At 36.8% G+C, this 21,941-nt stretch overlaps 1 protein-coding gene across 3 annotated transcripts in view; it reads right to left on the bottom strand.

The window, feature by feature from the left end:
* Nucleotides 1-5,208: 5,208 nt before the first annotated feature.
* ptprsa (protein tyrosine phosphatase receptor type Sa) overlaps nucleotides 5,209-21,941 on the bottom strand; it is a 634,816-nt gene continuing 618,083 nt past the window's right edge. For all 3 annotated transcript variants that reach the window (XM_062028063.1, XM_062028064.1, XM_062028065.1), the window contains 2 exons: nucleotides 16,492-16,627; nucleotides 5,209-10,502 (listed from right to left, as the gene is read on the bottom strand). In XM_062028063.1, coding sequence (XP_061884047.1) covers nucleotides 10,434-10,502; nucleotides 16,492-16,627 — 205 coding nt within the window. In that variant the 3' untranslated portion in view covers nucleotides 5,209-10,433. The remainder of the gene's footprint in view (nucleotides 10,503-16,491; nucleotides 16,628-21,941) is intronic.

Below are 21,941 nucleotides of genomic sequence, written 5' to 3' on the forward strand. Positions count from 1 at the left end.
GAGTCCAGTCCATAGTGGATCTAACATAATAGTGTGAGAGTCCAGTCCATAGTGGATCTAACATAATAGTGAGAGTCCAGTTCATAGTGGATCTAACATAATAGTGTGAGAGTCCAGTCCATAGTGGATCTAACATAATGTGAGAGTCCAGTCCATAGTGGATCTAACATAATAGTGTGAGAGTCCAGTCCATAGTGGATCTAACATAATAGTGACAGTCCAGTTCATAGTGGATCTAACATAATAGTGTGAGAGTCCAATCCATAGTGGATCTAACATAATAGTGAGAGTCCAGTCCATAGTGGATCTAGCATAATAGTGTGAGAGTCCAGTCCATAGTGGATCTAACATAATATTGTGAGAGTCCGGTCCATAGTGGATCTAACATAGTAGTGTGAGAGTCCGGTCCACAGTGGATCTAACATATTAGTGAGACTCCAGTCCATAGTGGATCTAACATAATATTGTGAGAGTCCGGTCCATAGTGGATCCAACATAATAGTGTGAGAGTCCAGTCCATAGGGGATCTAACATAATAGTGAGAGTCCAGTCCATAGTGGATCTAACATAATAGTGTGAGAGTCCAGTCCATAGTGGATCTAACATAGTAGTGAGAGTCCAGTCCATAGTGGATCTAATATAATAGTGAGAGTCCAGTCCATAGTGGATCTAACATAATAGTGAGAGTCCAGTTCATAGTGGATCTAACATAATAGTGTGAGAGTCCAGTCCATAGTGGATCTAACATAATAGTGAGAGTCCAGTTCATAGTGGATCTAACATAATAGTGTGAGAGTCCAGTCCATAGTGGATCTAACATAATAGTGTGAGAGTCCAGTCCATAGTGGATCTAACATAATAGTGTGAGAGTCCAGTCCATAGTGGATCTAACATAATAGTGAGAGTCCAGTTCATAGTGGATCTAACATAATAGTGTGAGAGTCCAGTCCATAGTGGATCCAACATAATGTGAGAGTCCAGTCCATAGTGGATCTAGCATAATAGTGTGAGAGTCCAGTCCATAGTGGATCTAGCCTAATAGTGTGAGAGTCCAGTCCATAGTGGATCTAACATAATAGTGACAGTCCAGTTCATAGTGGATCTAACATAATAGTGTGAGAGTCCAATCCATAGTGGATCTAACATAATAGTGAGAGTCCAGTCCATAGTGGATCTAGCATAATAGTGTGAGAGTCCAGTCCATAGTGGATCTAACATAATATTGTGAGAGTCCGGTCCATAGTGGATCTAACATAGTAGTGTGAGAGTCCAGTCCATAGTGGATCTAACATAATAGTGAGAGTCCAGTCCATAGTGGATCTAACATAATAGTGTGAGAGTCCAGTCCATAGTGGATCTAAAATAATAGTGAGAGTCCAGTCCATAGTGGATCTAGCATAATAGTGTGAGAGTCCAGTCCATAGTGGATCTAACATAATAGTGTGAGAGTCCAGTCCATAGTGGATCTAACATAATAGTGTGAGAGTCCAGTCCATAGTGGATCTAACATAATATTGTGAGAGTCCAGTCCATAGTGGATCTAACATAATAGTGTGAGAGTCCAGTCCATAGTGGATCTAGCATAGTAGTGTGAGAGTCATACATTTTACTTTTTGAAACCGATACCGATAATTTCCGATATTACATTTTTAAAGCATTTATCGGCCGATAATATCGGCAGCCCAATATTATCGGACATCTCTATCAAAATGCTTCAGTTTAATTACATTTCTGACAGCCCATTTATACTAAACAAAAATATAAACGCAACACTTTTGTTTTTGCTCACATTTTCCATGAGTTGAACTAAAAGATGTCAAACTTTTACTATGAACACAAAAGATCTATTCCTCAAATATTGTTTACAAAACTGTGTTAGTGAGCATTTTTTCTTTGCCAAGAAATTCCATCCCACCTCACAGGTGTGGCATTTCAAGATGCTGATTAAACAGAATGGTTATTGCCGTCATTTTGAGTGATGGCTAAATAATTAACTGTACTTGGAACTCCGCCTTTCTATCGCTAGACTCGACATGTCGCCCCCTCCTGGTGTGACGTTGTCAACACAACTGGAGCCCATTACGCCGAAACTGAAATATAAGTAAGATGAAATATCTCAAATAAGGGGGATATTTGCTTATTTTCTGTCTGATAAGATAATTCTTCTCACTAAGCCGATTTTAAGTTCGAGTCATTTACTTGTTTAAGGGTTTTGGTCCTAAATGATCTCAGTAAGGTATTACAGCTTGTTGCTGAAATTTTATGACCTATATTGAGTAAAACATGCTTAAAACTAGAATATCAACTGTTGCAAAGCTGTGTCATCAACACTCACAAGTATAAAACTACTTTTTTAAAGTAATAATTTCTTGTTTCAAGCATGAAAAAAAAAAATCATGACTTTGACACAATTGTGTCTCACAATTAAAACAGATGACAGCCAAATGGACTTTGCTGTTTTATTTTCAATGAAACAATAGAAAATACGTACTCATATAGTAGTACAGTTGTTATTTGAGAATATACTTATTCTAAGGTATTTTTGGGTTCATTGAGTTTAGCTAATTTTACTTGTTTTGGAAAGTCTTGACAAGCCAAATGTTCTTGTTATATTGGCGGATAATTTTGCTTAGTTCAAATAAAATACCCCTCATTTACGTATTTGTTTTTTCTTGTTTTTGAACACTGACTTTTTGCAGTGTAGACAGTGCGGATAAAGACATGCAAAAATAATATTTCCATTTGCAAATTTTTGTCGCTCAAGTCATACAAAACTGATATGGTTAACATTTTGAGCAAAAAAAGAAATATAACTAGAATATATAGACACAGTGGCCTTGAATGTCGCTCTGTCATTGGTATTTTCCTAAGCTTATAAAAAAATTGTATAATTTATTATTTTTTTGAAAAAACAAAAAAAACAACCTTGCACACTCATGTGTTGTAACTTATGGGTTATATAGTTCATGTGTGATGATCATTCATAATTTGCATACTTGATTTAATTGCTGATAAAGTAATCAATTATTATTTACAGTTAAAACGAGTTAAAAGGGAATTGATTTGATTTATACATGTATTTGATATTGATTATTTGAGAAACACTGACGCTGAATTGAGTTGTTTTCTACTTCATAGCCTGACAAATGTTAGTTTTGTTAGCATGTTCCACAATTCATTGCGGCAAACCGGATGTTAAAAAAGACCGGGAGCAGGTGCATTGTGGTTGTTGAGATTGAGCATTACTAGCCTGCGGGTGAATGAATGAACGACTGATCATAACAAGATAAAAGGATCGTTTTGTACCGTTTTGTATGCCCATTTTTTTCTAATATAAAGTACAACTTTATTTACACATTTCCGATGTCCTGTCCAGTGAGTTGATCATAGTTAATCTGCACCCTGTGTGTTCCCACCCTTGTAAAGCTGCTGGAAATGTGAAAAAAAGGTGTCTATCTATCGATGCTCTTTCGTAATTTTCTCAAGCACAATTCCAGCAATAAAACATCAGTAGAAGAGGATGTAAAATACAATACTAGCCGCTTACCTTTTGTTTCCCTGTTTTTTGAGCACCGGTGTCAGGCGAGCGTGAATCGAAGCCACTCTGTAGCACTGTCTTCGATTTTTCATGGTCCAGTCTGATTCGCTAGATTTTGCCCATCGACGACGATCAGTCGAATCTATGACATTTCAATTTTCCAGACAAACAGATGACATGCAGTACAATATGCTGGCCACTGGGTGTCAGTAATGTTACATGCATGTGCTCGAGCACTGATGGGTGAATATTCCAAGGTGAATTAGAAGGCACTTACAGTACAGTATGAAAGGAATACAGGTCTTCATGTAAGTGGACATGCTTTATCAGTATCATGCTTCAAACCCCGCTTCGAAAAAATGTGCACGACAAAACGTGCTCATCGTAGCCATTAATGCCGACTTTGTCATTCTGATTTAAAAAAACTAAACAAAAAACAGCATAAATTGTTCTATTAGTTTTAGTTTTGTGTTAAACTGCTGATCAATTGGAATGTGTAATAATTTATTGAGTTTGCTTCATTTTATTTTTCATAATAAACTCGGTCAAAAAACTCTTCCTCGAAGTAAGGATGGATATTTTTTTTTTCTCTCCCAATTTTGGACAAATTGATGCACTTTAAATATTTTCTGTTTCAGACTAAAACAATATGTAAATAAAGTTAAACAAGCTATGTTAATAAATTAATCTAGTTTTTCCATTTTTTTGTTTTCTTAGATGTTAAGGATACAAAGTAATGCAGAGGTGTACTTATAACAAATGATACTATTTATTGTCGTGGTGGAGAGAGTGTGAAATGTTTTTCTTCTTCTTAGGGGGGGCGTACAAGAAAATAGTTGAGAATTGTACATTTTTTACACTGTAAAAATGACAATACATTTCACGGTAAACATTTACGGTAGTTTTTACGGCATCTTGCTGTAAATTGAAAAAAACACCACTGTTTTTTTTTAACGTAAAAGTTCCGTTGACTGAGCTGAGCCGTAAAATCTATGGTTGTTGATCTACTTTGTAATACTGTAAATAGAAAAACGGTATCACATTTTTTTACTGTAAAAAACTGCCATGCCGAATTAAAAAAATAAAAAAATAAACAGTGGTACTCTTTTTGTAAAAAAAAACCAACCCATACATTTTATAGTAAATTTCTGGTGACTAAGCTGCCATTTTTCCCGTTTAAAAACAAAACAAAAAGGCAAAAAAAAGCGGTACTATTTTTTTTACCCATTTACCGTAGTAATATAACAAAACAAAAAAACCCACTGAATATTTAACAGTAAAATTCTGGTGACTGAGTTACCTTTTTTTAAAAAAATAGTAAACGCTACAGATTTTTTAAACAGTGTGAGTAAAAAAAAAAAAAAAAAAAAAAATATATATATATATGTATAATAATCAAATGTATAGGGAAATACATATATTATTGCTGTCACAAGCGGCCCTCTGATGGCAGCCATATCTACAATATGGCCCTCAATGAAAACGAGTTTAACCGACATACTATCGCACGGCCACACTCGATGGCGTCTGTTACAAACGCATACCTACCGGTATTTAAAGGCACACTCACTACCTGTATTGACACCGTTGCGGTTTCATAAGGTCATCTTCCATCTGCTGGACTCAAAAAAAAAAAAAAAAAAAGTCCACAATTGGCAGCTTTTTTTCAGACAACATTTCTTTAATACAAAGTCAACATATCTACATACACAGTGGCTTTAAAGCAACCAGTTGGATGTAACAGTTTGAAAGTGACAGCCCTCAAACAAATGAAAGCTCGTTTTGTGTTCATTCGGTCGTTATGTAGTCTCTACACATCCTTGTTAGTGGTTTTCTCTGCCTACTCTGCCACGCTTTCCAACGACAGGTGGCAGGCGTCGGCGCCGAGTCGGAAAAGTCCGAGCTTTTCCAAAGACTCCGTTTTGGCAATCAGCGCTCCCACAGAGCCTCCAAAGAGGATTCTTGTCTTTCTCCGTGAAACATGTCCAACATATTCCCAAAAGTTTTCGGTTGTCTCTGTTCCCCCCCCCCCCCCCCCCCACCCGAGGCTTGTTTCACGCCATTCCCGTGGCGTCGTCCTTTGCATCCATTTAGCGAGGGGAAATTTGACGAGAATCAAAATTAATTTTTATGACCTCATCAATGAAAACTTTGTCTTTCTGCAAAGGGGGAACAAAAAATACCCCCCCAAAAAAAGGCAAAAAGTAGCAGTATTTTTACAGTAGGGAGGGGATTCGTACGGCCCCATTCGCCGCGGTTTACCAGACACATGAAACGTGACAAATTAGGGAGGGTGCACTCTCCACTTTAGAGTGTTGAATACCTTAAAATGTGTTTTGTGGCAATTCCAACTTTGACCACAGCGTCAGTTGCTATGAAGAGTGGCGCTTTCCATCGTTTTCAGCAGACTCTCTTCCTCTCACGCAAGACCTCAGGAATGGGGTCATGTGAATCCCTTCCCTACTGTACATGTTCTTTCCAGAAGAACAAGTTGGCGATGTGTAAATCTTTGTACCGTTTGAGCTCTTCAGGGTGAAATGATTTACAAATACATATAATCTATATATTTGTTTATTTACATGTCGATTGTTGTGTATTTCTGACAAAAAAAGATGAATTACCACAGTATGTTGGAAAGTAATACAAGTGTAAAAAAAAAAAAAAAAAAAAAAAAAAAAAGTACATATAGATTTTCTTTTTATAAAAGGGGTTACACAGTCTGTACATGATCATACAAAGTATAGCATGTCAAATCGGGCCGATACAGGTAACGACAAAAATATAATATCATTTTTGAGTTGTTAGATCATCTGCGGACCGGTTACTGCTAGGCTGCTACTAATAAAACCAATACTCATGTCTACAAAGTTAGTTTTTTAAAAAGTCCTCATCGGAACCAGGATGAGGAGAAGAGCGGGCCAGACTAAAGCGTTACAAATATAAAATGCTAAAATGAGAAATAAAAAAAGAAAATAAACTATTATATCTTTAAACATAAGCAAAGGGCCGGGAATAAAATGAGAAAATATTGAAACTAAGTCTGAATATATTTTTATAGTTAAATATCTGTGAATGTGTGTGTGTGTGTTTGTGTGTGTGTACATACACACACTCTCACACACACGTGTTATACGGAGCTCTACGGTGAAAAAATAGAATGTATTTGAACATAATGTGAACAAATAAGCACTTCTCTTCTTGCAGTTGTTAAAACAAAAAAAAAAGAAGCCATACAACATCTCTGTTCCAAAAAGAAACTATGTAAAGCAAAATAATTCATCGTAATACAACATTAATGTCTTCATCATGTTACAGTAACAATAAGGCGTTTTTGGAAATATAGAAAAAAGATGACACACACAGTTCCCGTCCATCTCGGCTTGTTTTTCTTCTTTTTTGTGCGCACATCAGAAACTTTCACACAATCCAAAACAATAAAATAAAAAACACGTACCAAAGCCTGGATGACTCCAAACTATAAAAGCCGCTGATTTTGATCTTCTTTTACATTTGTGCGGCAAATGCAACCTGCAGGTGGGGTTTTTTTTAATATATTTTTTTTAGGGCGGGTCTATTTTCCACACGAACACGGATATTTGCACAAGCTTCCTCCTCTGGGTGTGTTCCAAAAATCAGTTGACAAACAAACACATTCACCAGTTGCCATGTGACTTTTGTTCAATCAGGAGCTCCAAAAAGGGGGACTTGGTGGCATCGTTATTCGGGCTGCTGAAATTAACCGATTCACATCCCAAGTGCCATTCTAAATCAATGACAAGTTTTCTAAAATCAATAAAAAAGTAAATAAATAGTCGATGCAAGTCTGAATTGTGATTTTAATTCATTTAGATTCTAAATTTAAATTTTTTTTAAATTTAAAAAATTGTGATTCTAATTCATCTCGATTCTAGAAAATAGTTTTCTAGAATCAATATTTTTTTTTTAAAACATAAAAGTCCAAATTGTGATTTGTAATTCATCTCAATTCTAAATCAATTAAACGTTTCTAGAATCAATAGGAAAAAAAAAATCGATAAAAGTCCGAATTGTGATTCTAATTCATGTCAATTCTAAATGAATGAAAAGTTTTCTTGGAATCAATAGAAAAATAAATAAATAATCCATACAAGTCCGAAAATGTGATTTTAATTAATCTAGATACAAAATTAACATTTTTTTTTAACTCAAGTTCTAATTGTGATTGTAATTCATCTCAACTATAAATTAAGTTTTCTAGAATCAATAGAAAAAAAAAAAAGTATAAAAGTCTGAATTGTGATTCTAATTGATCTTGATTCTAAATCAATGAACAGTTTTCTACAATCAATAAAATAAAAAAATAAAATAATCGATACAAATCAGAATTGCAATTCTAATTAATCTGGATTCTGAGAAACAGTTTCTAGAATCGATTTATAAATTTAAAAAAAAATAAAAGTCCGAATTGTGATTCTAATACATCTTGATTCTAGAAAACCGTTTTCAAGAAAAAAAAGGATAAAAGTCCAAATTGCGATTGTAATTCAATTAAACGTTTCTAGAATCAATAGAAAAAAAAAAATCGATAAAAGTCTGAATTGTGATTCTAATTTATGTCAATTCTAAATCAATGAAAAGTTTTCCCGGAATCAATAGAAAAATAAATAAATAATCCATACAAGTCCGAAAATGTGATTTTAATTAATCTAGATACTAAATTAACAGTTTTTTTTTTCATTATTAAAAAAAAGAACAACAAAAACGACTCAAGTTCGAATTGTGATTGTAATTCATCTCAACTGTAAATTAAGTTTTCTAGAATCAATAGAAGAAAAAAAAAAGTATAAAAGTCTGAATTGTGATTGTAATTGATCTCGATTTTAAATCAATGAACAGTTTTCTACAATCAATAAAATAAATAATCGATACAAGTCAGAATTGCAATTCTAATTAATCTGCATTCTAAGAAATGGATTTCTAGAATCGATTAATTTTTTTTATTTTTTTTATAAAAGTCCGAATTGTGATTCTAATACATCTCGATTCTAGAAAACCGTTTTCTAAAAAAAAAAAGGATAAAAATCCAAATTGCGATTGTAATTCATAGAAGAAAAAAAAATCGATATAAGTCCGAATTGTGATTCTAATTTATGTCAATTCTAAATCAATTCAGTTTTCTAGAATCAATTGGAGAAAAAAAATCGATACAAATCTGAATTGTGATTCTAATTGATCTTGATTCTAAATCAATGAACAGTTTTCTACAATCAATCTTGAGAGTTTGCACTGGCTAACTGTTCATTTTAGAATTGATTTTAAAACCTTGCTGTTTGCTTTTAAAGCTTTACATGGACTGGCACCTCAGTATATCTCGGACCTCATCCAAATGTACACTCCTGCGCGCGCTCTGAGGTCCGAGAGCCAGCTCCAGCTCGTGGTGCCCGGGACGAGACTTAAATCCAGGGGAGACAGGACCTTCTCTGTGGTCGGCCCTAAACTCTGGAACACTCTGCCCCTCCATGTTCCAACTGCTCCCACAGTGGAGTGTTTTAAGTCTCGTCTTAAGACCCACTTTTATTCTTTGGCTTTTAACACTACGTGAGTTGTGTGGTCCTCTGTTTTTTTTAAAATGTTGATTTCTATTTATTGTTTTCATTGGTTTTACCCTTTTAAATCGTTTTTAATCATATTTATTTTTTGTTTTTATTCAGTCATTGTTGGAGCTAAGGATAATATTTGAATATTATTTTTAATATTGTTGTGCAGCACTTTGGAAACATATTTGTTGTTTAAATGTGCTATATAAATAAAGTGGATTGGATTTGATGGGATAAAACTACTACAGTTCATCCAAAAAGTACATTTATTGGCATAAATGTTACTACCCACCTCTGCTTATGTTTTTCACTCGTCCGCACGGAAACTTTTTGAAACTCTCCAGTCCGCTCCGAATTGACCAAAAAGGCAGCTTTTTAAGGAGCGGAGAACATTCAGGAAACACCCGTGTCCGTGTGGTTTCAGTTCTTTATCTCCGGGATGTGCGAGATGTTCCTCCTCCCAGCATCACCAGCTAACACGCTCCGCAGACGTCATCAACAACACGGAGAGCCAGAACTAAAGCTTCGTTTTTTGTTGTTTTTTTTTTCCTTTTTCTCCGCCCCCTTTAGATGGGACAAAATGAGGATGGAGCGCATCTTAAAAGTGAAGTCAGGGAAAGGCTGTGTTCTGAGATGAGAGAGCTACAGCACAGGCGAGAGAAGCAGCATGTTCAGCCTTGGACAGGAAATGGAAAATGTTCACCGAGAGCGTTGGTCACTACTGTACACCAAAGGAAGGCTTTGTGGCGCGTCTTCGTCCCGCTTCCCAAACCGCAAAGGTGGTTAAACGAAAAAAAAAACACACACACACAAAAAAATGTCGGACATGGTCACCGTCCACCAACCTTATTTTCTGTTGTGGTTGACCGGAGAAGCCATCTTGAAGATATGTGACATCAGTCGTCCTCTTCTTTGAGTGGTCGTCTCTCCGAACGTCACACAAAATGTGTCGGAAACAACCCCTACTGGTGAAGTCCGTCTCGTTCGTCGTGGATGTTTACTCGAGGTAAGGTAAGCGGTCCGACGCTTGGATAGCCCCCCCCCCACCCCACACGGCTCGAGCCTTAACTTCCGGGTCAGAATCTTCTCAAGACGGGAATATCGGGTGGGGTTTTAAAAGATCTACAATGGTATCTTGGTGTGACGCGTCCGACTGAGCGCTTGTTGTGCGACGACGGCTTGCTTCAAAAATTCAAGTTTCTATGGCTCAGGAGACTGTCGGGTCGGGGGCGAGGCGGGGTGGTGACGGGACTCATGGGGGCCGGGGTGTAGGGGGGGGGGGGGGGGGGGGGGCGGCGGTGGTGGGGCGAGATGGCTTTTTACGTTGCATAGTGATCAAAGCTTCCTAAGTACTCCAGAGCGGCGTGATAGCAGAACTGGTACTCGTCCTGTCGGGGGGGGGGGGGGAACAACACATTGTATCAGAAATATTGCAGAAACATCAAATATGGTAACACTTTAGTATGGAACACATATTCACCATTAATGAGTTGCTTATTAACATGCACATTATTAACATATTGGCTCTTAATTAGTCATTAAGTACTTATTAAAGCTAGAGATGTCCGATAATATCGGCCGATAAATGCTTTAAAATGTAATATAGAAAATTATCGGTATCGGTTTTTTTTATCGGTATCTTTTTATTTTTTTTATTTTAAATTAAATCAAGATAAAAAAACACAACATACACTTACAAGTAGTGCACCAACCCAAAAAACCTCCCTCCCCCATTCACACTCATTCACACAAAAGGGTTGTTTCTTTCTGTTATTAATATTCTGGTTCCTACATTATATATCAATATTTATCAATACAGTCTGCAAGGGATACAGTCCGTAAGCACACATGATTGTGCGTGCTGCTGGTCCACTAATAGTACTAACCTTTTAACAGTTAATTTTACTCATTTTCATTAATTACTAGTTTCTATGTAACTGTTTTTATATTGTTTTACTTTCTTTTTTATTCAAGAAAATGTTTTTAATTTATTTATCTTATTTTATTTTATTTTATTTTTTTAAAAAGGACCTTGTCTTCACCATACCTGGTTGTCCAAATTAGGCATAATAATGTGTTAATTCCACGACTGTATATATCGGTATCGGTTGGTATCGGTAATTAAGAGTTAGTAATTAAAGCCTTATTCTGCATGACGTAACACTTTAGTATGGGGAACATATTCACCAGTAATTAGTAACATATTGGGACGGCGTGCCGTAGTTTGGGAGAGTGGCCGTGCCAGCAACCGGAGGGTTCCTGGTTCAATCCCCACCTTCTACCAACCTCGTCATGTCCGTTGTGTACTTTAGCAAGACACTTCACCCTTGCTCCTGATGGGTCGTGGTTAGGGCCTTGCATGGCAGCTCCCGCCATCAGTGTGTGAATGTGTGTGTGAATGGGTGAATGTGGGAACATATTCACCATTAATTAGTTGCTTATTAACATGCAAATTAGTGACGTATTGGCTCTCAATTAGTCATTATTAAGTACTTATTAATGCCTTATTCTGCATGGGGTAACACTTTAGTATGGGGAACATATTCACCATTAATGAGTTTCTTATTAACATGCAAATTAGTAAAATATTGGCTCTTAATTAGTCATTATTAAGTACTTATTAATGCCTTATTCTGCATGGAGTAACACTTTAGTATGGGGAACATATTCACCATTAATGAGTTGCTTATTAACATGCAAATTAGTAACATATTGGCTCTTAATTAGTCATTATTAAGTACTTATTAATGCCTTATTCTGCATGGGGTAACACTTTAACCATTAATGAGTTGCTTATTAACATGCAAATTAGTAACATATTGGCCCCTGATTAGTCATTATTAAGTACTTATTAATGCCTTATTCTGCATGGGGTAACACTTTAGTATGGGGAACATATTCACCATTAATTAGTTGCTTATTAACATGCAAATTAGTAACACATTGGCCCCTAATTAGTCATTATTAAGTACTTATTAATGCCTTATTCTGCATGGGGTAACTTTAGTATGGGGAACATATTCACCATTAATTAGTTGCTTATTAACATGCAAATTAGTGACGTATTGGCTCTTAATTAGTCATTATTAAGTACTTATTAATGCCTTATTCTGCATGGGGTAACACTTTAGTATGGGGAACATATACACCATTAATTAGTTGCTTATTAACATGCAAACTAGTAACATATTGGCTCTTAATTAGTCATTATTAAGTACGTATTAATGCCTTATTCTGCATGGGGTAACACTTTAGTATGGGGAACATATTCACCATTAATGATTTGCTTATTAACATGCAAATTAGTCACATATTGGCTCTTAATTAGTCATTATTAAGTATGTATTAATGCATTTTTCTGCATGGCCTTGTTATACAACCAGTAAGCCATTAACTAAGAGTCTTCCCTCAACAACCTCAGAATGATTGCTTATTAGTAACCCTAACCCTTATATGTTCCCCTAGTGTCCAAATAACTCTAAATTAAGTTTTTCTTACTTAGAATATGTTCCCCATACTAAAGTGTTACCGAAAATATATATAAAAAATGTCAAGTAGAAAAAAACTGCATTTAGCTTCGATAATAATGAGTCATATATTGGAATATGGTCTCCATTATTTAAATTTGCTTTAACTATTAAATGAACCTAAAATATGACTTATTTTACCTTTGTGGAAAATATTGGTCACAATGGGTTGTCAAGCTTATGAGATGCGAGGCAAGTGGTGCTCAGTGGATTTGTGGTTAGAGTGTCCGCCATGAGACTGGAAGGTCGTGAGTTCAAACCCCGGCCGAGTCATACCAAAGACTATAAAAATGGGAGCCATTACTTCCCTGCTCGGCACTCAGCATCAAGGGTTGGAATTGGGGGTTAAATCACCAAAAATAATTCCCGAGCGTGGCCACCGCTGCTGCTCACTGCTCCCCTCACCTCCCAGGGGGTGGACCGAGGGGATGGAACCAGTGTTTGTGTGACAATCATTGGAACTTTATCTTTTAACTTTTTAAAGTGTAAGCCACTGTCACACTATTGTTCATTTTTCAAATGTTTTAATTTTTTTTATATAAATGGCTGTAATGATAATGTCAATGAGGGATTTTTAATCACTGCTATGTAGGAATTATTATTAATATTGATACTGTTGTTGATATTATTCATTTTTGTTTGACTACTTTTGGATTGTTTTGTGTGTCCTCAATTGCTCTGTTGATTGCTATTCTGAATGTTGCTGGGCCAGGTTTGGTTTTGGAATTGGAATTGTATTATTATGGTATTATTGTGTATTATTTTGTTGGATTGATTAATAGCAAAAGTACGGAGCAAAAGGGACATGGGGGAATTTTTTTTTTTTATAATTTCATTTTTATTTTTTATTTTTTTTAGACATGTATCTCATGTCTAAAAATAAAAATAAATTTTTATTTTTATTTTTTTTATAACGTTATAAAAAGTTTCTCGTGCGCACGAGATATGTGAAAAAAAAAAAAAAAAAAATTCCCCCATGTCCCTTTAGGGGCTCCGTACAAAAGTCTTTTTTTAATTCATTTTATTTTTTTACGTTTTTCAAAGCACAGGTTGTTTAATTGCGAGTTCGAATCGGGGCCGCCTTCAGACAAAGTCGGGGGGAAATTCGGTCTCAGGTTTGAAGCGAGCGCGCTCCTGTGTGAAGGCGGCGAGGGCATCAAGCACCGTTTGAAAAGCGGCCGCACTTCCCGTTTCATGAGACGCCGTCAAACTGCCTCTAGAGCGAACCCTCCCCCCCGCTGGTTCAGAGTGCGGCGGTATGAGGTGGCGTCGTGTTAGGATTGTTTAATTAGACGCCCCGCGGAGGCCATAACTCTTTTATGTTGCATATTTCGATCGTTAATCATCTGTTTGCGAGCAAAGGTGTGTTGAATATGAACTCAGGCAGCGACGGAGGAAGACGTGCTAATGAATGTTTGTCTGAAACGCCGACGAAAACTGTCGTGTCGTCGGGTTATCGTAAAATAAACACTTTCTGATCCTTTTCGTTAGCGGAGAAGTTGTACTAAAAGCTATACAAACTAATGAGGCGTCGCCATGGAAACCACACCACTGGTCTTTAGCATTCTTAAGGCCAGGTAACTAAAGTGTACAGTATAATGTAAAAAATTATCTTCCACGTATAAACTTCATTAAAGCTATCCAAATACCGTATTTTCCAGACTATAAGCCGCTACTTTTTCCCCCACACTTTGAACCCCGCGGCTTATTCATGGACTTTTCTTCGCCAACAACCGTAATGTTTTGTATTCAACACTGACCGAGACAACGAAACGGTGTGTTATTGTTTGTGCTACGGCGCCATCTTTTGGAGGAGTTCGCTCACTGTTGAACGTCTACGGTATTTCCTTCTGTTTAGTACCTTGAACCGGAAGTACAAGTGCCGTTCCGTCTCCTAGTCGCCCATAGTGTTTCTACTCGTATGGATTCCTAATTCATCACTCCAAGCAACTTTTGTAAGTTTTACAATACAACTAAAACTATTCATATTTACTAAACCGTCCCATGTGTGATGTCTGCAGGAGTGTTTTCATGCATCAGAATGTAATCAAGCTAGCGTCATTAGCATTAGCCAATATGCTAACACATTTACGAGTGTAGGTATTATTAACTTACAATGACATTATTTTTGTGTTGATTCAGTTACTTAAATTCACCAAAACATCACCGTGGAGTTATTGAATCTGTTTAGCTGATTGGAGCTCTTGCTCCCGCAGCTAGTGGGTCCATGACGATGACTTCTGTTTTGTTTGATCAGCCCTTTTACTGCCGTATCTGCAGCTTATAGTCTGGTACACTGCAAAAACTGAAATCTAAGTAAGATTAAATATCTAAAATAAGGGTGATATTTGCTTATTTTCCATCTGATAAGATAATTCTTCTCACTAAGCAGATTTTATGTAAGTGTTTTACTTGTTTTAAGGGTTTTGGTCCTAAATGATCTCAGTGAGATATTACAGCTTGTTGCTGAGATTTTATGACCTATATTGAGTAAAACATGCTTGAAACTAGAATATCAACTGTTGCACAGCTGTGTCATAAACACTCACAAGTATAAAACTACTTTTTTAAAGTAATAATTTATTTCAAGCATGAAAAAAAAAATCATGACTTTGACACAATTGTGTCTCATATTAAAACAAATGACAGCCAAATGGACTTTGCTGTTTTATTTTCAATGAAAGAATAGAAAATACATACTCATATAGTAGTACAGTTGTTATTAGTGAGAATATTCTTATTTTAAGGTATTTTTGGGTTCATTGAGGTTAGCTAATTTTACTTGTTTTGGAAAGTCTTGACAAGCCAAATTTTGCTTAGTTCAAATAAAATACCCCTAATTTTTGTATTTTTTTTGTTTTGTTTTTTAACCCTGACTTTTTGCAATGTACGGCTAATATATGGAAAAAAAAAAGTTTTTTCTAAATTTTAGTGGGTGCGGCTTACATACCAGGGCGCTGGATATATTCATAGTTCTATTTTAAACGTGTGCACACGTTGTCTAAGTCCAACGGCTGTGTCGCTGAATTAGTTTGACTAAAAGTTAACATATTCTTTTATTCTCTCTTTTGTTTGAGCAAAACAAAATCAATAGTACACAATAACTAAACAAAAACTAAAATTACAACTCTTTGTAATCCTTTGGTTTTTGCCCTAGATGTTCCCATAGTATGTAAACATTAAAACCAAAATTATTAAAAAATATATATTTTTTGACAGTAGAAATATGAATTTAATGACTCTAGTATCGGTTATATACTGATACTACCCTATGGCTCCACCCTCCCCTTATTTGAGCGCTTTTGCAGCTACACACTGACTATTGTAGTTATATTATGTTTTTCTCTCGACTCCTAATAATCTACTTGTTAATTTCCTGGTAATATCTGTTGACTTTCTGCTGTATCGTGCTTCCATCCACATTTCTTCAACTTCACTAAGCTCTTATTTCTTGTTCTGTTTCAAACTATCTTAGCGACTAGCTTGTTTTACCATGAATTGATTAACGTGGACCCCGACTTAAACAAGTTGAAAAACTTATTCGGGTGTTACCATTCAGTGGTCAATGTCAGTGTGCGAGTATCGACTTTTGTGATCCGCACTGAAAGCCATTAATTGGCATTGAGTGTACTTTTGCACGGAAATTGGCCGATGTTGATCGATCGCGCATCCCGATTATTAAAAAATATTAAACATTTTGGGGGAAAATTAGTTAAACGGAAACACAAAATACATGTACAGTAAAATACGATAAATAAAATACATATATGTAACCTAATATGTAAAATAAAGCTGATAATACAGCATTCATTTTGGGGGGTTGCGGCATGTTGTGAGCGTGAACTCTGACCTCAGTTTGGACCATAGCTGGCCTCTGTGTTCGGAGCATCTTCACCGTCTGGAAGATATCGACCACACCTTCGTAACGCATTCGCTCCAGGACGATGCTGAGGGTGATGAAGACACCCGACCTTCCCACACCAGCGCTGAAAACAAGACACCCAAGTGAATTAATATGGAGGAGAAATGACATACGAAAAAAATAACCCCTCACTATACTGCGTATTGAATTTCAATCAATCAATCAATCAATGTTTACTTATATAGCCCTAAATCACGAGTGTCTCAAAGGGTTGCACAAGCCCTGTGTGTGTGTATACAAATTAATTGTATAAAAGTTCAGTGTATAAAAATTCAGTGTGTACAAATACAGTGTTTTAAAATTCAGTGTATACAAATCAATTGTATAGAAATTCAGTATTTAAAAATTCAGTGCAGAACATTTTGCTGCTTCAAAAGGCAAGACCCAGTTCCAGTATCGTGTGTCAGTGCAGTGTTTCCCACACATTCATTTATTTGTGGCGGCCCGCCACGAAAGAATTACGTCCGCCACAAATAAAATTTAAAAAAATAAATAAATAAATAATTTTTTTTTGTCCTGTCCAGGTTCTCAGGCAAATCATATAGTTGATGTAGATGCCCATATAGGCTGTTCAGATTTACTTTACAAAAGAGAAGTGTAGGATACTTCTCTTGTTGCCTTATTTGTATTTGACCACTCCCGTTTTCTGTTTATTTGTTACTGACTGCGGCAGGACACCTCTGCCTCTGTTTCACTTTATGTTGCTGGTAAATAATATGGTTGTAGTAGTAGGCTAAAGTTAAATTATTTAGTATGCACTAATTAAAGGGGCAGAGCTTTAAGAGACATTTTAGCTTTTATATTTTATAAGATATGTTTTTTGTAAGAACCACAATTAATAAATATATTTCAGTGAATAACTTATTGTTCAAATCTATATATAAATACGTACATAAAGTGTTGTAATTATATTGTAAGATGGATGGATGGACGTTTAAAACAAAACTGTTATTATTAATTAGTAAGTATACATTTTTTGAGCCTTTTTAGAGAAAATCATATCATTGTAGTAAATTATGCAAATTACTCGATGATGTCATGGTGACCACGCCCATAGCCACGCCCCCACCGCCACAGGTATCTTGGCAGTTTATGGGAAACACTGCAGTGACTTCAAACTTGACACCTCATTGGCTGGTTAGAGACAGGATCCATTGCTTCAGAAGTGGGTCTTGCTTTTTGAAGCAGCACACTGAATTTTTCAGCTCTGAATTTTTTTTTACACTGAATTTTAAAACACGCATTTTGCTAAAATTGTTTTTTTTCAAGGAAAGTGTCAGCATAATTTGATGTAAAAAAAAATAAAATTCAGTCCACAAAATTTAAACACAAAAAATTCAGTGTTAAAAAAAACCCTCCATAGAGAACCTATTGACAATTGATGCCCAAAATGTGTCAAATATATACAGTCTAATGCAGGGGTGCCCATTACATCGATCGCGAGCTACCGGTCGATCGCCAACTAGGCGTTGAAAAAATAGTCCTAAAAATTAGCGATCAGAAATCTTCACTGTGACGTCACTTTCGTCACTTGATTTACGGCACCCGAGGGTCTTGTGAGATGACGCTGGCTGCTACGAGCCCAGTGAGAAGGGAAAAAAAGACCGTCAGGGAGGCGAGAAACCGTTTTTATTTCAACCATACCTCCTGTCAAAAGCCTAAAGACTGACCGCATAGTTCCTGTCTTCACAATAAAAGCGCTGCTCTATCCTGCCCGCGCTAACAAAATAAGAGTCTCAGAAAGCTGCCGTGCACAAGCCTGCAAGCCACGGAGTTTGCCGCCAATGTATTTCTTGTAAAGTGTATAAAAAGGAGTATGGAAGCTGGACATATAAGATGGCAAAAAGCAACCACTTGCATGTGGTATTGGACAGAAAGGAGGACTTTTTTTCTCCTCCATTAAAAAAATGTGGACGTTGTCAGCACTACTGTCTGATTCCAATCAATGCAAGTCATCAGAATCAGGTAATACACCAACTTATATTCTTGTCTTCAGGAAAGAAAGGATGTGTTAAACATGCTTGTATTATCATTAAACACCTTATAACTTGTTAACAAAATCGTCTCTTTCATAAATAAATAAATATAAATTATATATATGAATGAGGTAGATCCCTTCGACTCGGTCATTTAAAAGTTGCTCGCCTGCTGAAAACCGATAACCTCCCGGCAGAAATTTTCTCCCGACAAACTCCCGGTATTCAGCCAGAGATGGAGGCACCGCCCTCTCCAGCTCAATGCGGACCTGAGTGGGGACAGCCTGTTCTCACATCCGCTTTCCCACAATATAAACAGCTTGCCTGCCCAATGACGTCATAACTGTAGAATGATCGAGGTCGAGTTATTGGTTTCTTATGTGGGTTTATTGTTAGGCAGTTTCATTAACGTCCACCCAGCGCGGTAACAACACACAACAACAGCAGTCACGTTTAGTCTACCGTAAAGCAGTTTGTCTGCCGTAAACAGCAATGTTGTGACACTCTTAAACAGGACAATACTGCCATCTACTGGATAGCCTCCAGAACACTGAAATTCAAGTATTTATTTTATTTATATATATAATAATATATATATATATATCTATATATATATCTATATATATATATATATATATATATATATATATATATATATATATATATATATAGATATAGATATATATCTTTATATAGATATATATATATATATAGATATATATATATATATATATATATATATATATATATATATATATATATATATATATATATATATATATATATATATATATATATATATATATATACAGTATATACACTACCGTTCAAAAGTTTGGGGTCACATTGAAATGTCCTTATTTTTGAAGGAAAAGCACTGTACTTTTCAATGAAGATAACTTTAAACTAGTCTTAACTAGTCTATACGTTGCTAATGTGGTAAATGACTATTCTAGCTGCAAATGTCTTGTTTTTGGTGCAATATCTACATAGGTGTATAGAGGCCCATTTCCAGCAACTATCACTCCAGTGTTCTAATGGTACAATGTGTTTGCTCATTGGCTCAGAAGGCTAATTGATGATTAGAAATCCCTTGTGCAATCATGTTCACACATCTGAAAACAGTTTAGCTCGTTACAGAAGCTACAAAACTGACCTTCCTTTGAGCAGATTGAGTTTCTGGAGCATCACATTTGTGGGGTCAAATAAACGCTCAAAATGGCCAGAAAAAGAGAACTTTCATCTGAAACTCGACAGTCTATTCTTGTCCTTAGAAATGAAGGCTATTCCACAAAATTGTTTGGGTGACCCCAAACTTTTGAACGGTAGTGTGTATATATATATATATATATATATATATATATATATATATATATATATATATATGAAATACTTGAGTTGGTGAATTCTAGCTTAAATATATTCCCCTTTTAACCACGCCCCCACCCCCCACCTCCCGGTATCGGAGGTCTCAAGGTTGGCAAGTATGATATAATTACTCATTACAGCCTTCATAGAACTATCGTCCTCTGTAGTGGACATCTTTATAGCGTTAAAAATGTAAGTAAAACAAGCCTTAATATGCAAAACACACATGTCCACTGCAGAGAACGCTGGTCCCCAGAAGGACATCATTTTAGTGTGTAATAAAAACACCAAGAAATGGTCACATGTTCCATCTGCAGTCAGGACTTTTTGTCCGAGTGATGTCGAATCAAACTGACCGGACACCATATTTGTTCTCAATCACGTAGCAAGGTCACAGTGTTCGGCAACAAATAAATATTTTGTAGTTTTTTTTCCCACAATCTTTTGCGGCCGCAGCGGCTCTCTGGAAGTAGAGTGGAGATCCTTAAGTGGAACCTCGGAATTCTTGAAAGCTGCTTCAATAAGCTGCTTTGCTGTGAGAGGACTTCCACGTCACCGATGGAACAATAATTGATATGACAACAGTTTTATTTGGGCTTCCTTCAAACTCCAGAGCTATTTTGATGAATGACCGGCGGAAGTGATGACTGGGGGGGGGGAGTGTGTGTGTGTGTGTGTGTGTGTGTGTGTGTGTGTGTGTGTGTGTGTGTGTGAGGGAGAGAACACTAAGACTATGGAGTAAAAAAAACAACCTAATAATTTTAAACCCAGTTGTTCCGAGTCGACCCATCCAAGGACCACACACACACACACACACACACACACACACACACACCATTCATCCCCCCCTCCCCCTTCCTTCCCGCTGTATCTCTTAGCCCACCCAAAGCCGCTTCCAGGGAGTCGGTCACAGCTTTGTCACACGGGCTCTTAAACTCCTTTTCCTAGTGCTCCTCTCTCACCGGGAGCAGCCGCTCTCCAAATCTGAAAGGCCGGCCGTGAGGATTTGGAGTCCCCCCCACCCCCATTGACGGAGAGTAATCAGGCAATTAATGACAAAACACACGTGGGTCTGTTAGAAGGAAGGACGTGGGTTGAGGGGTGGGGGCGGGGGGAGAGAATAAAGGATGGCGGAGAGAATGAAAGAAAAGAAGCGAGAGAGTAGAGGGGAGGATTAGGAACGAGAAATCAGGATGACAGATGAGGAAAGTGGCGAGGGAGAGAGAAAGAGGACGGCCATTTCAATAAAAGCCTGGAAGAGGAAACTAATCTTGACATCTAAACACTTGGGGGGCTGAAAAATAAGAAACCCCAATTCTGTTTATTCTAAATCAAGTCGTCATTTTCCAAACATTTCAAAAATCTATTTTTAAAAGTAAGTTTGGTATCGAACTAATCGCGGACCGTACAGTAGGAAGGAGATTCATATGGTGCCCATTTGTCGCGGTTTACCTGACACATGAAACGTGACAGTTTGTATTTGTGTTTTTTTTTTTAACCTTTATTTACCCAGGAAAGTCTCGTTGATAGAGATGTCCGATAATATCGGACTGCCGATATAATCGGCAGATAAATGCTTTAAAATGTAATATCGGAAATGATCGGTATCGGTTTCAAAAAGTAAAATGTATGACTTTTTAAAACGCCGCTGTACGGGGTGGTACACGGACGTAGGGAGAAGTACAGAGCGCCAATAAACCTTAAAGGCACTGCCTTTTGCGTGCCGGCCCAGTCACATAATATCTACGGCTTTTCACACACACAAGTGAATGCAAGGCATACTTGATCAACAGCCATACAGGTCACACTGAGGGTGGCCGTATAAACAACTTTAAAACTGTTACAAATATGCGCCACACTGTGAACCCACACCAAACAAGAATGACAAACACATTTCGGGAGAACATCCATACCGTAACTACATAAACACAACAGAACAAATACCCAGAACCCCTTGCAGCACTAACTCTTCCGGGACGCTACAATATACCCCCCCACCTCAACCTCCTCATGCTCTCTTGCGTGTCGTCCTCA

The sequence above is a fragment of the Entelurus aequoreus genome, linkage group LG19 (assembly GCF_033978785.1).
Source record: "Entelurus aequoreus isolate RoL-2023_Sb linkage group LG19, RoL_Eaeq_v1.1, whole genome shotgun sequence".
Lineage (NCBI taxonomy): Eukaryota > Metazoa > Chordata > Actinopteri > Syngnathiformes > Syngnathidae > Entelurus > Entelurus aequoreus.